At 31.9% G+C, this 24620-nt stretch overlaps 3 protein-coding genes across 7 annotated transcripts in view; 2 read left to right on the top strand and 1 right to left on the bottom strand.

The window, feature by feature from the left end:
- LOC141447499 (uncharacterized) overlaps positions 1-12616 on the bottom strand; it is a 52476-nt gene extending 39860 nt beyond the window's left edge. For 2 of the 4 annotated variants that reach the window (XM_074115121.1, XM_074115124.1), the window contains exons 1-5: positions 12470-12608; positions 11234-11636; positions 10732-10860; positions 9648-9811; positions 713-879 (exon numbers count right to left, since the gene is read on the bottom strand). The gene's annotated coding sequence lies outside the window, so the exon portion shown is untranslated. Of the gene's footprint in view, positions 1-712; positions 880-9647; positions 9812-10731; positions 10861-11233; positions 11637-12469 lie in introns of all 4 variants that reach the window. The other 2 variants (XM_074115122.1, XM_074115123.1) reach the window with 2 other exon arrangements.
- Positions 277-19419, top strand: LOC141447488 (uncharacterized). Its single transcript, XM_074115094.1, has 6 exons — positions 277-575; positions 10797-10952; positions 12488-12635; positions 12792-13019; positions 13540-13743; positions 14068-19419. Exons 1-6 carry the CDS (start codon positions 484-486, stop codon positions 15289-15291), a joined length of 2052 nt encoding a protein of 683 aa, XP_073971195.1. The 5' UTR covers positions 277-483; the 3' UTR covers positions 15292-19419.
- Positions 17319-23156, top strand: LOC141447497 (glycoprotein-N-acetylgalactosamine 3-beta-galactosyltransferase 1-like). Of its 2 annotated transcripts, XM_074115113.1 has the most exons (8): positions 19910-20111; positions 20241-20338; positions 20426-20788; positions 21015-21153; positions 21245-21363; positions 21898-22002; positions 22413-22570; positions 22923-23156. In XM_074115113.1, the coding sequence occupies exons 2-8, from the start codon at positions 20266-20268 to the stop codon at positions 23088-23090; spliced, it is 1125 nt and encodes a 374-aa protein (XP_073971214.1). In that variant the 5' UTR covers positions 19910-20111; positions 20241-20265; the 3' UTR covers positions 23091-23156. The 2 variants fall into 2 exon arrangements, with proteins under 2 accessions (XP_073971215.1, XP_073971214.1); XM_074115114.1 differs by lacking the exons at positions 19910-20111; positions 20241-20338 and adding an exon at positions 17319-17449.
- Positions 23157-24620: the final 1464 nt, after the last annotated feature.

Below are 24620 nucleotides of genomic sequence, written 5' to 3'. Positions count from 1 at the left end.
TTTTTACTAACATTAATTTATGCCTCTATTACATTAAACACACAGTAAAATCTTATTTCGATTCTTTGATACAAACTCACTACTTCCAATTACTACGATGAATAGAGTAACATATTTAAAAGAACCTTCCTATTCCATTAACGATAGTGTTAACAGTCAACAAGCTTTTAAGTAAATATGCGACATACAACGAAAATAAAAGATAAAAAAAAGAAGTTTTTAAGAGACTTTTTTCTTGCGACAGAATCATGGTAGCCAGTTCTACAAGAGGAGGAAGAATGGCGATGATAGCCAGAAACTACAAGGAGTTCCAATGGGATAGCGCAAGCGCTATTATCACACAGACTTACGCACCACCTACAGATAGACACCTACGCGCGCGCGCGCGCACACACACACGCATACACATACACATCACCCATACAAAATAATAGATAGCAACAAAATACTGCCCAGGGCAACCTGGAGATCCATGCTTCCACTATGAAGAATCATTCAACATCACCGGTTAACAGTGTTGGTCTCTGTAGAGTGGATAGGTCGAGATTTACCACTGCCGTTGGCCTTATAAGCAGGTAAATAAAATTGTTAATAAAAACCATAAAATGAACCAGTTTTTAGTTTTAAAATGAGCAACAAAAAAAAAATTACTATACATAAATATATATATATATATTTATTAAAAACCAGTTCTCCTTAAAGTTGTGTTTACATTTGTAGTATCTCTATAGTTTCTCCCCCTCACATGTAGACTTCAGGCCGCCTCAGTCAGTCCTTGCCAAACCAGACGGTACAGTATTCTGTGCATGCCAAAACTACGTCCTTTTGGCGCCGCTTTGTCTCCATAGTTCACTAGTTTTTTGTTTCTTTTCATTTCTTCTAAAAAAAAAAAAGACAAAAGTTTCACATGTTTTTCTCAAAAAGATATGATTGTAGTAATAGTGAATTTGTGGAAAATCTAACTACAAGTAAAAGAAAAAGAAGAGAAGAAAAATAAAAATCTAAATTAAAATTTAATATTGGAAATAATTATTTTTTTCTTCTGAATAATTTTAAGGTAAGATATATCTGCAAATTTTTCTTTTAGTTAATCATTGGTGCAATTGCAGATTTTGCAATGAAATGACACATTTAGAGGATAGTTTGGATAGTTAAAGATTTTTTTTATTTTATTTTACATTTACAAACCATTTTCTAGAACCCACTTTTTCGGCATCAATAGGGAATCTAAATGCATACTATCAATTTCTCTTTAAATTAAAACAATAATGGCACGAAATTATTAAAATAATTTAGAGCCATTCTCATTAAAATTATTATTAGTATAAATTCTTCAAAGTCACGTTCACAAAAATTTCTGTATCTCAAAAAAAGTTATCTAAGAATTAATATTTTGTTAATACAAAATAAATCCCTTTTAAATCAAGCAGAGATCTGTTAAATAGATTAAAATAGCATATCTCTTTGAATATTAAAATCAATTTCTTTGAAGAAAATTTGTTTTAAAATCTCTCAGGGCAAAGAAAACAAAATTTATAGCCAACAATCTCATATTATTTGAATTCTTGCTGGAGAACTGCATTTTTAGGCTATCTTCTAATTAATAATAATTTACAACTGATTTGGCTGAGATATTTGCTTATCATATTATTTTCAATGAATATCAGGCCACCAAGATCACTATTTAACATGAATGTTAGCCTCAAAATTCGATCAAACTTTGAAGTTCGATTTTACTAAAATATATATATATATATTTTTTCAAAATGGGTACTTAGAACTACTATTAGCCTTTAATTTTTTGAGTATCGCTAGACTGGGATCCCTTCTAGATCGCCCTGTTCCTTGAAGACGAAACTAGAACGTCTTCACGTTTAACGTGAAAATAAAAATTGACCATATTCATATTTTTGTATAACTTAGGTCAGGGCCGGATTTTCCTACAGGCTAACTAGGCCTAGGGGATCAAGATCAAGAGGGGTCTACATTAAAATTGTTAGCAAAATTAAAATTATACTATTCTAAAAACAGTAGCAATAACAACATGTTTCATTTAACACATTGATATATATGTATATCACAGTAGTGATGTGATTTTATTATCACTCATGCAATTTACAAACTTAAAAATGGGAGGTGAAAGGGCCTCATAAGTGGAATAGCCTAGGGCCTCTTTTCATCTAAATCCAGCCCTGCCTTAAGTACATTTTTTTTTATTTGAAATTAAGATTCGGAGGTATAAGTGTCTTAAACTTTTTTTAAAAAAATGGCAATTCAATGCAAACGCTAATATTCATTAAAATGCATTGTAAATAATCTGATATAAATCATTTTTATAAGTAATATAATAATAATAAGTTTGAGTGGCTAAAATTTTTTATAGGATTCCAAAATCTATACATATATAAATTAAACTTAACTGTAAAACTACCGTTACAAGTTTTGCTGGGAACAGAGTCCAGTTTTGATGGAAATGAAACTTTATAAATCATTATTTGGTACTTTATTACCCTATATTTTAACTAAAGCCCAAAAAACGGTTCAGTACAGTTTGGCGTCATTGTTAGTATAATATATCGGGAAAAGTTTCAAAATCAAGCTGTAACATGTATTCTAGTAACTATTTTATCCCAAAAATCAGACATTCCTCCCGCATAAATAAGAGGCAGTAAACAGGAACAATCATATTTAACTAAAGCTTATTATTTTTATAGCAGATTATATTATTTTTAGCAAATTTCAAATCTCTGATTTTCCAAATCAAAATATGGCACTATTCCATTTATATTCATCAATGCGTGTTTATTTGTTCCAATAGTTGTACTAAAGAGAAATAAAAGATTAGTTTAAAGTTCATTTCAATCTGAATTTATCTGCACATTTGCTTGTACTTTCTCTCTAAGACGTAAATGTGTTATTGTCACTTCAAGAGCCCACACAATAAGGTTGGCCCTTAATAAAATTTTTCTTAAAAAACTTTTCTGTTCGCAATAAGTTAAAAAAAAAAACTTCAGTTCAATTTTATCGAACCATTTATTTGATAAGTAACAATCACTCATTATCAATGCCGAATTCGCAGGAAAAGCGTTACAAAAACGGAACTATAACTTCAGGTTAAAGTCCGTTTTCTTAGTCTTTACTCAACAACATCTCAAGAAATATTTTATAAAGAAAATTCTATATTACAAAACTATTCAAATTAAACGAGGCATCGGGTTTGTTGGCACACGCTACTATTTTACAAGCCAAGAAATCAAGGAGCAATGTTCCAAATATCCTTTCATTCGCGTTTAAATTAATCAAAATATCATTATCTGGTTACGGATGTACCAACGAGAGATCACCGTGCACAGAAATTGATTCATCTCTGATAAAATATCAGATTTCTCATATATATGAGAAATTAAATAATTTGAATTGTACAAATTATAACGCGCAAAAGTCGCGCTTTTTTTTGGCATTATCTTAACCTTTTAATGAGATAATTTACAATAATGCAGAGTTTTTAATTTAAGTTTTCACCTAAAATAATATTAAGGAATCTTGAACAGAAACTAAGTGGTTTTTACAAAGAGGTCTGTCCATAATTCGGTCACAGCAAATAGAAAAAAAAAAATCCAGAAAGTTCAAATTTGATACTTATTTTGTGTAACACCAGAGGATACTAAGATAAGTTATCGAGCAAAATCGGTCCACTGAAAATACCTCATAGCTGGAAGGACTTTTTTAATTTTATGAGATTTTCTATAAAATGAATCCTTAAGGTTTCCTTAAGAAATGCCTTTAAAGGATAACTCTCATTTTGTCCATTAAATTAGGTGAACTATAGCGGCAAAGTCAAGAGTCTAAAACAGCATTTGGAAGTACCTGGGAAAAACTCAAGAACCTGGATAAAGAAAACATTCTGGCTGCTAAGTAAAGCCATGAGATGACGTCAACTCCCCTTAGAGGCAGGTAAATCTCTGTCTGGCCAACCATAACCGGGAGAGATTTCAGACGAGCTTCAGTCTGAATAAGTTCTCCACATGGTGATAGGTTTCTTCAAGGGACATTATCAAGTCAGAGGGCACCATAAAGGAAGCGGACTTGCATACGTGATGACAATGCTGATTCTGTAGGATAGATGAAGTAATCTCAAATACAACTTTTGACTAATCTTTTGAAACCTAACCTCTAGTGAAGTCAAATAAATATTATTATAATGAAGCTCAAAAAAGCATTAAGTAAACATTCAAAGTTTGGTGAAAAAATTAAATACTTTAAACAAAAAAATTTACGCTTAATATTTTTTCTGGTCCAATTTTAGGGTACTGAAAAATGGCATTAAATTCTTCTTAATCCATTTCTACAGTGTGTTTACTGTATAACTCGACAACAAACGCAAAATGTTCATGTTTGATATTCTGTTGTTTATCTCTAAAAAGAAAAAACTGTGTATTTGTTTACTTGTGTTTGTGTCATCAGAACAGACAATATTCATTTGTCCAATCTGCTCTTTGCTTGGAGCCGGAAATAGAAATTTTCAAAAGGAGATGATTTTTTTATTTGGACTACACAAAAGCTGTTGTCGCTGCTGATTTTAAAATTGAAGATTGGTATTTAACGCAAGAAATCTCTTACAAGATAATGAGAAATCGAGACGGAAAAATATGAAAATTTCTCAACATCAAAAGCAAAAATTCATTTACAAATACACAATTACAGAAACATTTGTCTTGCTGCAAAGAACAAACTAATCGACATACATAAGTGAAGATAAATTGAGACGATCCATAGTTAGTAGAAAATGCAGAGTTTAACTAAATTCTAAGGCCAATAAAATTAAAACAATACTTTATGAAATGGCTACTACCTTACGTGAACGCAGTGGTCAATATTGGTAGATCAGATTCAAGGAGCTGAACTAGGGATCTAGCGACACCACAACCCAAGCTATTGCAATCCATCAGATAGATCACCTCCTGGTCAGACCTACTATTTCAATTAGACTCAGGAGTCTAGTGAGAGTTCCGGGGTAAAGTTTGAAGACATGTAATTTTTTTTCAAATCATTCATTCACGCTACGTAACCTGTTCAATGTTATAACCTATTCATCCTGAAAAAAAAAACCTGCCTGGTTTATCAATTGTAAGGCTTGCCATTATCACAGCTTTAATGTACCTACTCTTCCATTGTCCAGTGGCGATCGTCCGCTCACAATTCAACGACCAAAATGTAAAATAAAATTGGTTACATTCTGTTTTTTTTTTTAAATTCACTTTATAATATGTTAAAACTGTTAGTCATTGATCAACCTTGAACTTCTCAAAGTCATTATAGATCTGGAAATTTAAATTTGTGTAATTTCTGATTTGTTTTTTTCTTTATAATAACAGGTTCAGTTTTTTTTTTGTTCTTGCTCATTACTAAAACTATTTAACCAGTTTAATAAAATTAAGATTAAAGTAATAATGTAAATTTTCCAATTGACAGATCAAGATCATGGTTCTTTGACTTTGTTAGACCAAAAAAAAAGAGTTTAATCAGTAATTCCAATAAAACCCATCGTTACTGACTAGAAAATAAGAGAATCATCGAAAAAATCACACTTCCAGTCACCTGTGTCTTCCCAATTTGAAATTCTGGCAACATATTTAATGATTATCATTTTTAGAACTGTTTAATAAACTAAAATGATACTTTCAGAGCGGAGCCATAATATTGTTTAGTAACTCATAAAATTAATTTTGCCGGAAATAAAAGTAACATGTGAAAGTGATTTTTTTGAGAAAAACTAACGGCACTTCTGGTTGATCTAATGGTGTCCAAAAACGTATTTTTGGATCCCTTATGGATCTTATAATTTACTTTGTAGACGTTTGGATTATGTAATTTTGATTTAAACATAAATAAAAAGTTCCCAAGTCTTTTTTTTTTTTCAAATTAGCCCTTCATTGACCACGTGGTAGCTGCTAGTAATTCCAAAATTAAATGTCATTTTGTGGACGCCAAACTGTCGGGGAATGCAAAGAAGCTGCCGTCTTTTTTTTTTTTTTTTTTTCAAGAAATAAGATTATACTGATGGTAAAAAAATTATGGACAATTGAATTACGGTACTTTTGCCTACCGAGTAAGAAATCAACAGTTGATACATTGAGAAAGCTCAAACTATGTTGATTTTTTCTTTTTAAATTACGCTATAAGCCTTAACTTTATTATTCCTTTTCAGACACTCAGCTTTCTTATGTTGTTTTGGATTCAAATGTAGTTTTTTTTTCAGACGCTTCAGTTTGCTTTAAGCCAAATAGTTGTGTTCTCAGCAATGTTAAGTATTATTAATGCTATCAAGTCTTAAGACATCTGCAAAAATTTAATCGATCTTCTGCAACTTCCATGAAATAATACACTTTAGGGAGCCATAGTAGATGGTGTTAGAATCTGGGCGACTTTGAAGTTAAGAGTTTGCTAACCAAAATAGAATATGTCAACTGAATATCTCTGCAGTCCCTAAGTTAAGTGCATGAGGGGAAGGGGAGAGTTTGGGGTTTGAAAGTCATATTGTTAGACTAGGATATCATAGCGCAGAGACGCTATGATCCCTAAAGAAGTTAATGGTCCTCTTCCCCCTACAGAAGGTGATAATACTAACTTTAACGTTGACCAGCTGGCTAGTTAAAAGATTAATGTTTTAGCCCACCCCGTTTGCTGCTAAAAATAAATTAATACTGCGGAAACTATTAAATAAATAAATAAAAAGTAAACAAAAAGAAAAGGAATACAACACTCTCAAACACAAAAGAGATGGGAAGAAAGATTAGGAGTAAGAGATAAAAATATGCTTCTCTTTCTCCATTAGATATACACAGTTTCGAAAATGTGACAGGATTCGAGTTCTTTTTTGGACAGAAAAAATAGAGCAATGCGTAATAACTTTATAGAATGTACAAAAAATAATATTCTCTCTTTCCCTAATAAAATTGTTCTTTGTCGCCTTGCTAATTGGCCGTAATCAACAGCTTCCGTTCCCACCCGCTGTCTAATATTTCTCTTCTCTCTCTTTACAAAATTGATAGAAACGACTCATTGAGTTTGTCAATTGTCACTTCTAGTTCGCAATTTATCTGATCAATATGCGTTTCTACTCAATTTAAAAACAGCAATGCTAACCGCACTTTAGTGTTTCCTAAATTTAGATTTATTTAATGCACTAATACTTATATATCATTAATATTGCAATAAAAAAAAAGTCAAGTTAGAGCGTAACATCAATTTGAACTTGCGAACCACCATAAAAAAATAAAAAATCTAAACATGGAAAGAAAGAAAATCCGCTAGAACTGTCAAAGAGAAAAATTGTAGTGGAAATTAAAAAAGAAAAGAAAGAATTTTCTCACTTATGGTAAAGCAACATATCTCATTTAGAGATATATCATTGAGCTGAATCCAGACAAAGATCCAATATAATCATTCAGCATCCTTGTAAAATCCAAATTTTCTCAAAATATTAATTGAAATAAAAGGATACACAAAAACTTTTAAGAAAAAACGCAAAAAAAAAGTTGAAATATACATTCTGTAAATAGAGCTTCCTATTTGAGATAATTTGATTGTGATATCTTCCCGTCGGATACGCAGTGATATCCAACAGTATGTAATTATTCTGCTAGTATTCTGGTAGCACAGAACAAATTGCTTTTCTGTCAAGTCAATTAATGCGAACTATTCGGAAAATTTGCAGCTCCATTACGAAGAACGAGAAGAAGGCTCAATCAGAACTGAAAAAAATTGGCAATAACTTTAAGTCACACCTGTGTCACCCTATATTCGTCTCGGTAGTTTTTAATATGAACAGGTGGCGAGAAAACATTAAGAATTAGCCAAGTTTTACCCTTCTCCCCCAACTTAAAATCCAATTTTAAAAAAGATATTTAAGGATTGACGCAAAATTACCCCCCACTATCTATTGATTTGGCCAAATAAACACATTACATTTTTGCAACAGAGTCCTTGGAAAGTGGGTCAAATATATTCAAAGGATTGCCAAATAAGTTTTTTAAAAAAAAGAAAAAAAAAATGTCCTTATTATTTATTACGATTAGTCGCAAATCTGACATTTATTTGGAAATGCGAGGAATAATCCATGATTATTGAAATCTGATGACTCAATTTTATGTCTTATTTGAATAATTTTTAATAGTTTAAGCCTTCAAAAGAGTGAAGAACATCTTCTTTACAATAAACACCCACAAAAGACGACTCGATCTAGATAATAGCCGCACTCCACTTCCATCACAGAGTTCTCTTTACTTCCTGAATGATTACTTATTAGTGATTAATATGCGTTGACAGAACTCATCTGTGTCATGCTTTAAAACTGTCTCAAGGAAATCCGATCACTTATCATAAAATAATGTTTTTATTTATTTATTTTATTAATGATCTTGATCATGTCAAATTTTCTGTACCAAAATATTGTCATGAGATGCCAGTTTACATTCCGGCAGGATTCCTCTCCTTCTTTCATCAACAAATATCCTCTAATGGCAATTGATCTGAATAACTACCTCGGACCCTTCACAGAAAAATATCTCTCTTGAAACCCACACAAAAGATGCAAAACAAAAGTAGTGACTAAACTTGCTCATCATCTTTATGGACTATCTGGTCGCAGTTCTATATTTCCCCATAAAACATAAACACTAACGGACGTGGCTATCCTAAAACCAGTTGTTACGATCAGAGCTGTGGTGTCCAGCCTGACCTACAGATATATCAGTCAAAACTTCTCCGAAAGAAAGATGATGCTCTTTTCAAAGTAACAAATCTACACATTCTATAACTATAATATAATATAACTAAATATAATATAATAAATATAACATAATATAATATAACTATTCTATATAACATACATTATATATATTCTATACAATGATGTCAACATCCTTACTTACAACAAGCCAAGTCAAAATATCATGAATTCTACACTATACTTCCTTCTTATTTTAATCCTTTTGCACAATCTCCCGCCTATACTGCCTATAAGTCGATTGAACAGCCTCTGATAGAAGGTGTGAATGCTCAGATAAGATTTTAATAACCTTTTGCCCAGTTTTTCGATTCTAGGGCAGAATAAAATTTTAGGAAACCGGGTTTTCGTCAGGACTCCTGAAATATACTGGATGTGATATTTTTGGTCAAGTTCTGTCGTCGGAAAATTTAAGTATTTAGGAATTCCTGAAGAGCAATGATCTCAAGTTTTACTAAAAGCTTATTTCAAAACACTCATACATTCTGCTAACCATAGATTCCAGATAAAATAGTTTAAAATACCAGTTTGGAAGATAATCGGCTAACTAAAAAGAAAAAGGTAGTTTTTTTTTTTACGATTTTCATGAAAAATCGCTCTAAAGATTTCCATCCAATTACGATCAAAAATTAAACCTACTAATTTTATTTATTTATTTTTTTGAAGACGTTACCGCTTCTATATATAGTTTCAAATAGTTCAAATAGATTCTTCGATTGCCGACCTTTAAGAAAAATGCATTTAAAAAAAACCTGTCAATCAGAATGGCGAGAAATGAAACGATAGAATCGTGTGAACCTTTAATTCCAGAATGTTTATTTCTTTTAGAAAAATCAAAGCACTTTACGATCCGACATACCTGATAAAACTGTTGTTTAGCACAGTATAAGCTTGTCCATCCAGATAAGATCTCTTTCTTATTAAATTCTATATTTAGAAGACAGGCATCATTGAGAAGCCTTTTGAGAATTCAACTATCCAGGTATGATATCTCTGTCACGGAAAATATACCAGGAACAATATCTGAAAGTAAAGAGAAAATAATTACTTAAAGTCCGTAAGTAATTAAGTATAGAACGTGAAATGAAACCTCTAATTCAGAAATATTTAAATAATCTGATGAGAACTATCGAAATGATTGTCCTTTACCATAATTTCGAAGGATTTCTTTCCAAAATACGGATATGATGACCCCTTAAATGCTTTCGCATTCTCATTTCTTTAAATGAGTTTTAAATGAAATAGAGTCTAAAAATCGCAAAAGCACAAACTTTATAATTCGTTTGAGTACCAGCACGAGATCTATTCATAAATCTTTTAACCGGAAGCAGTAAATTACGAAAGGGATTTTTGAAAATGGCTCAAACGATTTTTTTACAATGACGCCTCATGATCGATTGTGACCAAAAGTACAGGGACCCTTGGTGGCACTTAAAGTAAAATAACAATTTGGACTTCCTGTGATTTTAAACTTTTATACTTTCATAAAAAAAAAAAAAAACATTACTTTACTTTGGGGTCCTCAACATTTATGTTCAGTGCGAAAATCCAAAATGGAAATTCTGAAATATAGGTCTTGAAGGCGAAAAGTAAATAATAATCAGCAAACCTGAGATGAAGAATAAAACCCTACTAAAAACATATCTACATTAGTGGTTACAAATATTATAGTTATAGTAAACAAACTGAAATACATACTCAAGTGATTCCCATAAATAAATATTTATTTCGTTATAATTATTATATTATGACGTAATGTAGAAACTGATATAGTTTTATTTAAAAAAACAAATTAAATAATTTGTAGAGCATAATATGTATTGCATGAGCAAAATTTTTCCTTATATTCATTCTGTAACGGATACTGATGCGTAGAAATCTTTTTAAATTTGAATTTCAATTGAAAATATTTAATTATTAAATAATGAGTTTTAATAACTTACAATTCTTTGATCATCATGTCTTTTGAATCCTTATAGGTACTTCAACTTCTGTTTTTTTTTTCTAGGCAGTATGTGATGCTCGCTGCTCTATGCTGGATATGGCTGTTGTCAGGGACCGCCCACGCCATCCTGGAACAGTTTAGAAATTGTGGCAGAAGAGATTATTGCCAAAATAGAAGTATTGAATTTTTACACGCACCACAACATTTAAGTATAGACCAGTGAGTGTATTATTGGAATCTCCATTTTCCAAAATGTTCTAATATTTCACTTTCAGTTTATAAATGATATTTTTAAAATTATGCTGATTCAATTAAATATTTTTAAATTTTAGTCTTGGTCGATACTTGAAGTTAACGATCTTCCACATTCCACTAAAATACATTTACCTGAGAAAATATCAGTTCAACTAGTACCATTAATTAGTGAAGATTTAAAGAAAAATCTTTCAGACTTTTCCATAAAATTGTGAAAAACAAAAGAAAACCAGTAAAGCCCTTACTTTGGTTAAAGGTTGGGCGCAGTACACAGCTAATATCAACAGAGCTTTCTCGTCACGAAATATGGGTTGTTAAGGAAGTTGATCATCACTAGACACGATACCTGTGTGAGCGCTCCACTGTCCGAGGGTTAATAGATTGCTATACCTTTCCAGTTCCGCAAGTTCGAATTGTAGCATCGCCTCTTGTACTATAAGGCCCATCTCAGTTTATACGGCCGATCCTTACTTTTCATCACCTTTCTTAGGTGACATGCTTGCGAGATGCCCTGCCCATCGCAGCCAGTGGAGCCTATTTATCTTGACTATGCTCGGCACGCCGTACAAGTTTATAATCTTCAAATTGGTTCTTCTCCTTTAGCTTCCAGCATCCCGAACATTATTAGAATGACTTTTCAGTATCTACCTGGAAAATAGAAATGATTAAACAAAAAATTAATTGAAAAGTCGCTTACATAATTTTACTTGAAATATTCAATTCTGCGTATTTTTTGTTTTTTTGTAATCTTCATTCCCTACTTCCGTGTTTATCTTTATTTTTGTATTTTTTTTGGAATAATTCCCAATATTTCCCTTTTTTCAATTGGTATTACAATTTCTTAGTCCATTTTTCACAGAAATAATCTCCACATAGTGCGACAAGTTTATAATTTCGAACAAATGGATCGCTGCGACCGAACGTCTATCGTGTTAATCGATAGATGCAATATATGTTAGTTCCCTTTTAATAGAGCGCATTCTGTGCGGGCTGGTTTTTTATGCAAAGTAAAGCGTCCTTTACGTCAAACTATCAGAAGTCTGATCGGAGTGGACTGCTGCGAGAATTTCAATCTTAACAAATTAACATTTTATTACAATGTAAAGCAAACAACAAGAATCGAATCTAACAATCGATAGCAATAACTTATCTTACGGGAAGAGTGATAGAACCCAGTGATAGTGCGGTTTCAAGTGGTCGGTCCTGCATTGCGCCAGATTTTCTTTTCAAGGCGTTTTAACATTTATGCCGTTGACGCCCTGACCCTTCAAAATTGATTTAATTAATAATTGCTCAAATTGTCTTTAATTTCTTTGATGCTCTCTTGTTTTAGATATAACTGCCTAGATAGTAGTGTTAGGTTTGGCTAAGAATGAGCTATCAGTTTTCTGAAGTTAAAATAATTACATTTACAAAACATTAATTTTTTAAGTTTTACTTTTTCAGCAAAATCTAATGAAAAATTAATTTAATTCGAATACCTTTATACCTCTATACAGTTTTCTACGTTCACAATGTTACTGCGACGATGAATGCCAGTTGTACGATGACTGTTGTATAGACAGAAGTTTTTGGCCACCATATCATCATCACATCAATAACATCCCCAGATCTTTGTGGACATGTAGACCAATTAGAGAGGATATAGTTAGTATTAAAAAATATATAATTTTTTTTCATCACTTGCTAACAATATTGTTTTAATGTTAATGAATGTTATCTAGCATATTTGTTAACAATAGGATTAAAATAATGAACTACTCATCTGGAAAAACGACTGAAATTTAATTCAATAATCTTTAGGGCATCTACTTAGTGGATGGCTGTACGGAGGACAGCGACAGTAGTATTCTGTGCGCAAGACAGCCAGTCCAGGATTATCATTATGCCCTGGATATGCCAGTGTACAGCTCCTTGACCGGTATATATTATGCTAATGTATATTGCGCCATTTGCCATAAGGATGCCAATCATCTTCAAGCTCTGAAATCAGTATTACAATGTAATACCACCGATATTACACTACAAATGGTAAAGGAATTATAACCTTATCATAATAGCCTTAACTGTACATATATTCTTAAGTAGTTAGTCATACTTCATTGGTACTTTAAGAAAAGCCCCTTTTAATAAAAAGTAATCCAATAAAATGATAATTTCGGATAATAAACTTTCATCGCTAATTGCTGTCTATCCCCATTAGGAACTCAAACTCAAAATTGAAACATTGAGGTTCGATTTTTCGTTTATTTTTTTGCTAGGATTTAAATTTACAACATAAACACAAAGACATTTTCTAAAAACCCCTTTTTTTGACATAAAATAACTTATTTCAAGAGAAAACTATCGACAATTAGGATCGCCCGTAATATTAACTATTGAAAACAAAACAAAAAATGTTTCACAAAAGACCCTTTTGGAGCGCGAATGACTGCAGCCGAACATTTCAATTAATTATTGTTCAATCAACATTTCTCCGTAGTCAAAGTATCATCTTCGAGTTTAAAAATCTGTAACTTTTTTGAATATGTGTTTTAATACGACGTTTCAGATAAAAGAAGGTGAATATCTACCCGGGCTTTCGACATGGCGAGCAGGAAATGGAACCTGCAGATTAGTGACTGACATGAAGTCGTTAGACCGTCAAGGAAGAAGATGTGTCCCATCAATAGCAGACTGCCCCAATACTTGGGAAGACGTAATCGTAAGGGATAAATGCCACGCCTATCAACAGCTGGTCAGAGATAAAGTATCCGTATGTAATAAATTTAAAATAAATTAAATAGTTTTTAAGCATTTTAAAAAATAATAATAATCCTCAACTAGAGGCAGAATATTCTCATACTTCTTATAAGCATGCAGTTAAAATAATGTAACCTTTTAGCTCGTGGCACATACATTGCAATTTTGAAGGATAAGTTTTGGATACCTAAATAAATAAATAAGTACAGCAACAATTCATTTCTTGATGCAGTTAAATCTAATTATCTTACAGATAGTTCTGGAATGTTGTGAAACTCTATTCAACACAAAATAAAATTAACATGATAAAGAGAAATATTGAATGTTTGTCTTCCAGGTGTTCAAAAATCCACACTGTGCTATCTGCCATGGAGTTGACCCATCAAAACTGCACTGTTGGCAGAAATTCACCTATAAGGAGAAACCACAAGATCCATCATTGTTCATGATATTTGATTTCAACTGGGATCCGAATTCTTGTCCACTACCAAAACGTGTATGGGATGGACTGCATGGTGTATGTAGGGAGATGCCCTGTAATGATCCCAGTTGTCAGATGACTGATATTTGCGAGAGTGCCATAAATAATAGTAACTGTGTAAGAGATTTTTTCAGAAATGAAGCGGATATACTTACATTGAAGATTGAAGGATATCTGACAGTAGCCTGTCTTGCAGTGTCCATATTTTGTTTAATACTGCATAACATTATTTATTATACACTACCTAATCAGAGCAATTTACCTTCTCGTATACTCAGTTCATTATCTTGGGCTTTAATAATTGCTCAGTCACTATTTCTGTTGGGTATATCACCAATAGTAACCGTGCCGAATAGTGTTTGTAAAGGTATCGCAATATTGATACATTTCTTTTTCTTGTCGGCATTCTTTTGGATGAACGTCATGAGCATTGACATATGGCATACGTTCTCTAAAATTGCTTTGAACACATGCAACGAAAGATCGCATCTAAAATATGCACTCTACGCATGGGGATGTTCAGCACTGATTACTGGCTTCGCATTGTTAACAGACCTTACGAATTTCCTGCCAAAAGATTTTAGGCCTTATTACGCTGTACTGCCAGGTGTTTGCTGGTTCGGCAATCGCATTGGATTGGGCATATTTCTATACGCACCAATTAGTTTTCTGCTTTGTATGAACGCTTTATTATTTTCAATTACTGTTTGCTGGTTTCAAAAACAGTCGAAAAATTCTGAATTTTCTACGGCTTCTGGCAGAAAAGAATATACAAGACTATGGCTGTACGTGAAATTATCAACCATTATGGGATTATCTTGGGCTTTTGGCATGATAGCCGCTCTAGCACATCGACCTAAATTTTGGTACCCTTTTATTTTGCTAAATGGTTTACAGGGAGCATTTATATTTCTTATGTTTGACTTAAAAACCAACATATTGTCACTTTTCTTTGAACGTATCGGCTTGAAATATTTTCTTAAAGATAAGGGCAATAAAGAATGTAAAATTGAAACGCGTAGCAGTAAAATTAGTACTTCGCACAATTCTCGAAATTCCAGCCTAATAACAAAGGTATAGTGTGTGAATAATTAGAAATTATTTAGGTGATTTAACCTATTTGAGCCCGAGCAAAAAAGTGATTGCGAGAATTAAGATAAGATGGAGTTCCCAATGGAACGACGAAAACATAGTAGGGGTCGGGAGCCAAACTTCACAAATGAATCCCTGAAGTAAAAAATCATGAATAAATAACAAACAAAATTAGTTTCGCGGAGAAGTTTGATTTTCGGCAATGGCCAGAGATAGTCCTATAAAAAAATGTTTGTATCGTTGCACTCTTTTCGGGCATTAATGCCCACCATCAGAAACTCTAATACGTTTCGTTAGGAAACTGAATATAATAAATTTATATTACCATAATTCTGTCAAAATCTTACACATACCGGGATAAACTTGCCATTTTTTGACTAAAGAGATCGAGAAGACGGTTCGTATGAATACTATGCCGAGATTTTTGTTTTGATTTTTAAGATGAAAATAAATGTACGCACCAGTGCGCTGGACTCCCTATCAAATACATACATCTATTAAAATCCCTCTCTCCTTCAACCGGACCTAGGGAGGAGCCAAGACTTGGACTTTTTTTGCCTCCAAGCGCATAACAGATAGAAATTCACGTCCTGTAATGTACAGCATTCTTCAGCATAGTACGCTTGGCGCTGGGCCTAGTCCATTGACCATAAGCCTTCTACGAGCAGTAAGATACGCACCTACTTGCCGTCTCATGACTTCGAAGTAATTAGCAGGTGGCAACGTCCATACGGTTTTCTTTTCTACACTTAACGGGAGTATGGTTTCTATTCCATATTATATTCGTGAAAATAAAAATCACCAACTACATGCAGACAAACCACGCATGGCATTGACGAGCCACTGCGTTGCCATTCCTACGCCGAATTTTGCTTTGGTTTTGTTTAAATCCAATTGATTTTCTTAAGCACTTTAAAACCAGCGTATTGGCAGAGAATGCGTTAAACCAATGCGCAGAATTTTTGTTTTTAATTAAAGAAACGAAACATCAAAATAGAGGAAAGCAACTGTTTTTTGCAACTATTTTGAAAAGTGTTACATTGCAAAACAGTTGGAACGCTTTATGTCCACACTTCGTAAAACTGTTTTTCATTTGGATAATTTATTTCTTTATCACAATGATACCTTTTTATTTAGCTTCAAAGTTCACTTTTTTGAATTATTATAAATAAAATCTCTTGTTTTGCATACCTTTTGATATGGTTTCCTCTTAAAAGATCATTATCCGACTTATAGGGTAAGCTTGTGGTATTCCTATTCGTACACATCTTGCGTCAGAAGATATCCTTCAATGTCAATTTTAGATAAGGCGCTACATCGAAGCTTCCCCCAAGACTGGAGTCTGTAACAGAAAATAACCACTGATTCAGAAGTTCAGTGGCAATTTAGCCAAATTCTGCAATACAAATTTAATTTGTTTTTACTGGCCTTTTTGTTAACTACAAGTTGATAAAATTTGCAAATTGTTAAATACCCCAACCTCGACATGCTAGCCTACTTTTTCTTACATTAAAAAGTGTTTTTAATAAAATAATAAATTTTTTTTGTAAAAAAAAAAAGATCAGCAATTCGTTTAATATTTTGCATTTTTTACTTGTTCCATCCAAGAAAGAGAATATCAGACATTTTTTACAAGAACATAAAATTTCATATAACAGCCAAAAACTAATAATTATCCAATTTAACAAGAATAACTTTAAGATTATTTTTGCATATGCTTGGGAAATGTTGAATGATGTTTAGGAACTGACTTTACGATGTTCATTAAACGCTATTAATAAATACAAAATGTAAACAAAACATTACATTGAACTTGTATGACGTTTTTTTGAACCTACATATGTAACTACTTCCAAGTGTTTTTGCTAATTACTAACCAAATTTTCTTGAACCACACAAATATATTATTAAGCTTAAAAATCGAAGATTCAAATGTGAGTTGAGTAGTACAAACTACAAAAGCATTTCTTTTTCTAAAAAGTATTTTATTTTTTATTACTTGACAATAGTTTCTCGGGTAACCTCTAAATATCAGTATTGTAAATATTCATTTTATTTCCCTCCATTAACACGCAAGTTATTGGCTTACAATCTCAAGGTCATTAGACAAATTCAAGAAATTTTGGTCGATTTTATTTAATGAACGGTAATTGATGAATATATTTCTACCTTAATAGTTCTTATAATGACAACTTTTACAGGACGAAGTATTCAGGTTAGGTGAAGGTATCTTTTAGTCTCTGAGTAATTAGCTTATAGTGAATGCGAATAGTATTGTTTGGAAATTACATATGTATGTAAGTGGTAGTAATTTCTGAAAAATTATAAAAAAATTCTCTCTAAACTTTCTTTAATTAATTTTTAAAATAAGTTTAATTTTTAAATGTGCCATTCAAGATGCGATTTTTTTTTTCTAGTTATAATTTTGTATTTACCAATAGATTAATTTTGATAAAGTAATTTATGCTGAAATTCAATTTTAAGTTTTTGTAATAAAATGTGATATTTATTTAATGCTCCGTAAAAATAAAATAAATCAACAAAAATATGGTTTTTACTGTCCAAAACTTCACTTGCTATGAAATTGAGAAAACAATTTAGAGAGAAGCATAATGAGATATTTGAAAAACTCCCCATAAACGAGTTTTAGAACAAAAACAAATTAATAGGTCTTGTTATAGATTCTTTATTTGCTACGGTAAGGCTTTTTAATTGCCCGTCATGCTTTACAAACCACATATTCAGTATGAGTAGCGTTAATATGTACTAAACATAAACTACTCATTTCTTAACTGAAACAACTGTTACAGTGTGCCGAAGTTCTCCGGTTCATCTTTGATTGGGTGCTCATTTTCCTGTAATCCAGATTGTTAGTCGCTTATTTCTTCTAAAAACCCTTATAAATTATACACATTAACCTTAAACCCTCTGTAAGACCTGGGAGCAACTGTACTTTTTTCTTTCAATAACTTCCTCTTTTAAAATAAATTTAACTGTGTTCATTGTTACCTTTAACACGTCAATTAAACTTATTGTTTTTTAAAAAATGCAATAAATCTCGAGTTAAAAATCTGATGCCAGTGTGCTTTTAATAGTCTGCCACTTCCCTTAGTTTCAGTTTCGGGTGCCAGCATACAAGCTCTTTTGAACAAAGTGAGCAGGGTAGGTAGGTTAACAACCAGGGCTGGTTATACACAGCTGACTACAAAGCGGTTTTTTTAAAATGTGCTTTGATTATGTTTTACTTATTTTTATAATAAACTGGTATAGAACTCGCTGGTCTCACTCAAATATAATCTCGTTCAGACTAACAAAACCCTGCTTGGGAATTCCAATACTAGTGTATGAATTCTAAAGTTAGAGATAAATATATTATTCTCTAAAAGCTACAATTGCACCCAATAATTTTTATAAATTTGAAAATACTTTAGTATTTCATATATAACTTAGTACTTTAAAAGCAATTTTGACATTATTTTTGTTCCCATAGCTGAGATTGCGAACATTTCAAATTTGCAATGTAGTTTTTTTACCGGATATACATCTTAAGAGTAAAAAAAAGAGTAGTTTTAAGAAAATGTCCCATGAGCGTGCTTGTGAACTCTCGTAGCTCAAAAGCGAAAAACAGCAAGAAGCTAAAAATTGACATTCCGTTTAGAAACGTCCAAACGTTCCCACAAAGGAGAATTTGAAGGGATTGTCTACATTATCTGAATCTGAAGTGAATACAACGTTTTTAAAAAATACCTAAGTGAATGGCGAAAAGCTTGTGCTCCCTATAACGATAATAATAGAAGGCCACCTCCTTGTTGTCCAATAAGTAAGGTGATGACTACAATCGTGGAAGGGAAGGGATTAGCTATGAGGTTAGCATACTGGACTCCCACGCGGAGGTCCCGGGTTCGAATCCAGCAGCTGACCCTTAGATTTTCTCTTCCTAGGAGCTTCTTACAGCTCACTGTCCGGTGATGGACAGTGTTGTCTGTAACGAGAGAACACTGTCCGGAGGCCGGCAGTGCACTGGAAAAAGCTCCGGGCGCTAATGACCTCAGCTGTTGATGCGCCAAAAAAAAAAAAAAAAAAAAAAAAAAAAAAAAAAAAAAAAAAAAAAAACAATCGTGGATTTATACATATTTTTATTGCAAGTGCAAAGAAATAAATTACCTTAATAATGTTTACACAAACGCTCTTCCTTTCCTGGAGATATGTATGTAATTAAAGTAAATGCCTATTTTTTCAGGCGGGCTTTACGTCCACCTACCAATTTGGAAATATGTATTTTTTATAAACACAAATGTGGGTGTCGGTTATAATAATTCGATTATCCACAAATTCTATGTGATGGCAACATTAAATTTAAAATCAGAATCTAAAACTCATTGCCTTTTTATTAAATCATTAAGAGAGCATATAAAAACAAACCTTAAGCTGCGCTAAAGTCTTCCAAGTTCAACCAAATTTCAAGAAAAAGAACAAAAGATTATTTTCTAATAATATAAGAAAATAAAATAAGTTTGTTATGTTCAGACATCAATTAAGTTGTAAAATTAAAATCGAATCGTATATGTCACTTTTCTTATAAATGTGTTCTTGTAAATGTTTGTAGAATTCACCGCTGCAGCAGCACTTTCAAACCATTAAGTTTTTAATCAGGTTTTCATGATAAGGTTATGCTAAGGGGAACAAAAAGAGTTTATTTAAAAAAGATTAGAATGTGCTGCAACAAACAGGATCTGGTGTACCATTCTGTTATCTTATGCACTCGAAACTGCGTGAGAAGATTATGAATTAAAATACTACTAATTCAGGTGATGCATACAAAAACTATATTTTCCTTATCCCTTCTTGTTAATAGCAAATAATTTTTATATATGACAAATAGTGAACATATTTTAGCACTATTCTATAATTTGTTTTTAAATGAGTTTAATTTTTAGGGAATGCTGCAAAATCGTACCTTGTATGGGTTCGTGGTTGCTTGGGCCAGGCTCCTATTTGCCTGCTTACTTAGTTAACTGGTTTCAGCTTCTTTTCAGTAAAAAACAAAAATTCGAATTTTTCTTTAATCGATTTAACTCTTATACCTAAAAATAAAATTTTAAAATTACTTAAAATTGTACAGGTTTTAATTGCAAAACAGTCAACAAACGTACGCTTATTGTCACACTGTTCATTGGTGTTCTATGTGGATACACTTGTGGATATATATTTCTAAACAATTTTTATATACATCAAACACAAATTAAAGAAATACTCATCGATCGTTTTAATGAAGAAGAAACAATTAGGGAATTCAGTAAAGTTCAACCTGAAGGAAAAAGCTTTAACAACAGTGCTCAAAAGCAAACATTTGAAACCCAGAATCGTGTACGACTATTATGCTGGGTAATGACATCTCCCGTCAACCATAAGACTAAAGCAGTACATGTAAAAGCTACGTGGGGACGTCGTTGTGACATTTTGCTATTTATGAGCTCCAAAGGAGGTGAGTGCATTTTTTTTTTTTAAATGAGAGAAAACATGATACTCACAGTAAACTGCAAGAGTTATGTTAAATTTCTTAAGTAGTGTTTTAATCGACGCGGTCCAATAGCAGTCTAAGTAAGCAAAAGATCCTGTGTAAAGAATGAAGGCATCTGTTTCTCCTTAAAAATAAAATCTCTCCTGTGCAGGCCTATAATATTCAGCCGGACATTAAATGCATTTTACAGATGTTAATCTACCAGCAGTAGCTTTGTCTGTGAATGAAGGCAGAAATAATCTTTGGGCAAAAACCAAAAAAGCTTTTGCACATATTTACGACAATTATTTCGATCAGGCAGATTGGTTTTATAAAGCTGATGATGATACGTAAGTTCATACAATATTAGTCCTCTTTTCTGCATTAATTGTTATTTATATATATATATATATTTTTTAATACGTTACAATATTTTTTTAGATATATGATAGTTGAAAATTTGAAGTACCTCTTAGCTAATCACAATACAACAGAAGCTCTGTATTTTGGATGGCGTTTCAAACATTATGTAAAACAGGGATTCATGAGCGGTGGAGCAGGTTGAAACTTTTCACTATATTCTGATCTACTCTCACTATTGAAAGAGAATATATTTTCTACTATTCACAACTTAAGTTTACACCAGAGAGTGTATAGTTTGATGCCTCCTGAAACAAAAAAGAAATTATTTAATTATTATACAGTTAAACGAATATAAAGTACAGCATATTGTTTGCTCATTTGATTTTATTATTCTTGTTTAACCAAAAAGGTGAAATTTAGATACCTAATTCACATTAGTGTTTTTTTTAAATTAATTGAATAGGTAAGACTGAAGTTTTGGCAGTGATATAGTCAAATCTGAGATGTCGCGTTTTCACGGATAATATAGTTGGTGTTATGTTTATAGGAGACCCCCAGTTCGTATCCCGTGTAAACTTAATTTTTACATGTTAGACAAAAATGTTAATAATAAAGTAAAGAGCTTCCGCCTTTGTTCACGCCACATAATTGGTAGTTTGACTAAGCTCCGAAAAAATAGGCGCGATTACTTTTACTGTATATTTATTACTTTCTTCTTTTTTTTCTGCCAGGATACGTGCTGAGCAAGTGTGCCTTGAGAAAATTTATTTTAGAAGGTATTCCAAACAGTACGATATGTCGACCAGAAAATGATGGCAATGAGGATACAGAAATGGGTAAATAATAATTATTATAATTTTTACTATCTTAAGAATCTGGTAAGAATATTTGTTTTTCTCAAAAGCCTTCTATCACTGAATTTTAGTTAGCCTGCCCACTATCCTCAGTAAACATTCTTTGCTAACCGGCAACCATCAATAAAAGGCAAAATAGTTTACTAATGATCCTCATGTCCATTCTCATTTGCAGTGTCTAATGAATACTTCACAGTCTGCTGCACGCAAGGGATTACAGTTAAGGTTATAGTAGTGGATTTACCTAGCATCCTCCCTGTACGCCTCTAATCCTCCCTCTAATTTGTAATCTTGATGATTTCGTAAATCCTCTACAAGAAGAAAGTTTTTGTTAACAGAACAAATTGTGCCAAATGCATCTATAATAAAAATGGTCAATATTGATTTTTAAGGTAAATGCATGGAAAATTTGGGCATACCAGCGATGGATACCAGAGATTCACTTGAAAGAGACCGTTTCTTTCCATTGGTACCTATTACAAAACTAATATCAGGACAAACTCCTCATGATTTCTGGTATTTCTTATACTCTTATTATCCCCAGAAAGAGGTAGTGTAACTTGAATTTACGCTTAATTAATTATATGTTTAATATTGATTGAAGTAATGAGTGAACTTGTCAATGCACGCTCAGCAATGAGTAATTGTCCTTCATTTTTAAGAAAGTAAACAAAAGTTGCAAAAATAATATTAGGGTTTGAGTATAAATAAACACTTGAAATTTGATCTGTCAAAAATTAAACTTCAGTTTCCAGTCTTGGCAGGGTTTACCTCTTGAATTTAGATTAATAATTATATTTATAAAATTAAGCATATTAAACATATAATAATTTATTACAACCTTTTGAATTTTACTATATTTGGAACTTTTCAAGTTATGATCTCACTATACTTTTTTTCAGGGAATAGAATGTTGTTCAAATTCTGCTATATCATTTCATTATGTATCTCCAGAGATGATGTACGTTATTGAAAATCTGATTTATAATATAAATCCATATGGAATCGATCGTAAAATGAATAAATCTGTTGCTGTGAAGTATGGAAGCTTTTATAGTAATAATAACTGATATTAATATATGTATATTTTTTATTGGAATATTTTTTATTCATAATATAAAGCAATTCGTTGTTAATTTTTTTTTTTTTTATAAACTTACAATCCTTTTCTCTGCATACATTGGACTACAGAATTTCGTCACAGATTCAATGATCCAAAATTTAATTTTAAATAGAATAAATATTTTCAATTCTGATAGGTAAGAAAAAAAATTAATAGAAACTTTTATATAACATTCAATGCTGTTTAAAAAAAAAAAAGCCACATTGGGTTCTAAAAAACATAAAAAGTGCAAAATCTGCACTTAAGCACCTTTAAATAGAGCACTATTGCAGAAACTGATTTCTACCATTGAAGAGAGCTTAACTTTAAAGCGATCCCAGTACCTCACTAAAAACAGAAAATCCCCGAAGTAAAAGATTCAAAACAAAAAAGATAAGACCGTAAATTACGCTGAAATAGCAATTTAAATAAAATCCAATAATCAACTCTTCCATAGAACAACCCTAAAATTATAGCTTCAATACATATAAAATCATTCGTGCGGTTTTCGAGAAAATCCTAAAACCAAATTTGTGAAAATCATTTGTTTTTCTTTTTGTTCTGTGGGAAACTCCAAACTTGACTTTCCGTTAAAATCTATGGTGGTGAGAAAAAGCCATGATTAAAAATAAATTGTGAATAGTGTGATTGAACTTTGGAGGAAGAATGATGTATTAATATAAAAAATCTGCTCGATTGCGATTCTCTCTCTCTTACCAGATTCAGGGAAATAAAGAAAATTTAAAAAAATAAATTTGTATCTGTAAGTGTATGAGGTTTCTTATTTTTAATAAAAATTTATCTTTTGTCGTAAACGTAAATGTTTTATTAAATGGAAAAAAAAGGTATAAATTTTCGTTGTATTAGTTTTTTTTTGCATTATCTGAAGTGTTTATTCTGCAATTTGCGTTCCCTTTTTTATTATTGATTCAACTGATTATCTAAATGAGTACTTTAATCAACTTCTAATAACTCAACAGTCATAGAATTTTGCATTAAAATATTTAATTGTACTCAAATATACAATTAATGTAATTATACAATTTTTTTTGTTGGTAATAGAATATTTCTTAATACTAGGAAACGTTTAATAATGCCTAATTCGATCTGAAAATCTTAAATTCCTAGAAACGATAATCACATCCTTGTCGTCATGTTTACACGGTTCAATCGCAATCTTTCTTTTGGTCGAGGACCCATTAAGCTCGTAAAAAAAAGTTTGTGCTAGGAAATCTCTCTTCGTCCACAACAAACCACTGGACGTCAAATTCATTTTGCACATTTCTGTAAAATCTTAATCTCTTAAATTTGACACGTGAAGTAATAAAGCTGAATAGCTTGCAATAAACAGTAGCTAAATGGTAAGGTTTGTCTAATTAGTTTCTGCAAAACAAGAAAAGTGGCCAATAACTGCCCATTGCGAGAAACACCTCGATTCTAAAAGGAAACATAGTAATCTCGGCAGGTGTTCTGGGGTAGCAATGCCGATATGGATGCT

Source organism: Rhodnius prolixus, unplaced genomic scaffold (assembly GCF_049639745.1).
Source record: "Rhodnius prolixus isolate KJV_2025 unplaced genomic scaffold, Rpr scaffold_7, whole genome shotgun sequence".
NCBI lineage: Eukaryota > Metazoa > Arthropoda > Insecta > Hemiptera > Reduviidae > Rhodnius > Rhodnius prolixus.
The sequence above is the reverse complement of the archived record's forward strand: the minus strand, read 5'-3'. Positions and strand labels throughout refer to the sequence as shown.

Coding starts and splice junctions, on each gene's coding strand:
- LOC141447488 (XM_074115094.1), top strand. CDS start 484: ATGAAGAATCATTCAACATCACCGGTTAACAGTGTTGGTCTCTGTAGA. Junction 576..10,796: donor GCCGTTGGCCTTATAAGCAG/GTAAATAAAATT, acceptor TTTTTTTTCTAG/GCAGTATGTGATGCTCGCTG. Junction 13,020..13,539: donor CCGATATTACACTACAAATG/GTAAAGGAATTA, acceptor ACGACGTTTCAG/ATAAAAGAAGGTGAATATCT.
- LOC141447497 (XM_074115113.1), top strand. CDS start 20,266: ATGGGTTCGTGGTTGCTTGGGCCAGGCTCCTATTTGCCTGCTTACTTA. Junction 20,789..21,014: donor ATTTATGAGCTCCAAAGGAG/GTGAGTGCATTT, acceptor TGCATTTTACAG/ATGTTAATCTACCAGCAGTA. Junction 22,003..22,412: donor CAATGAGGATACAGAAATGG/GTAAATAATAAT, acceptor TTGATTTTTAAG/GTAAATGCATGGAAAATTTG.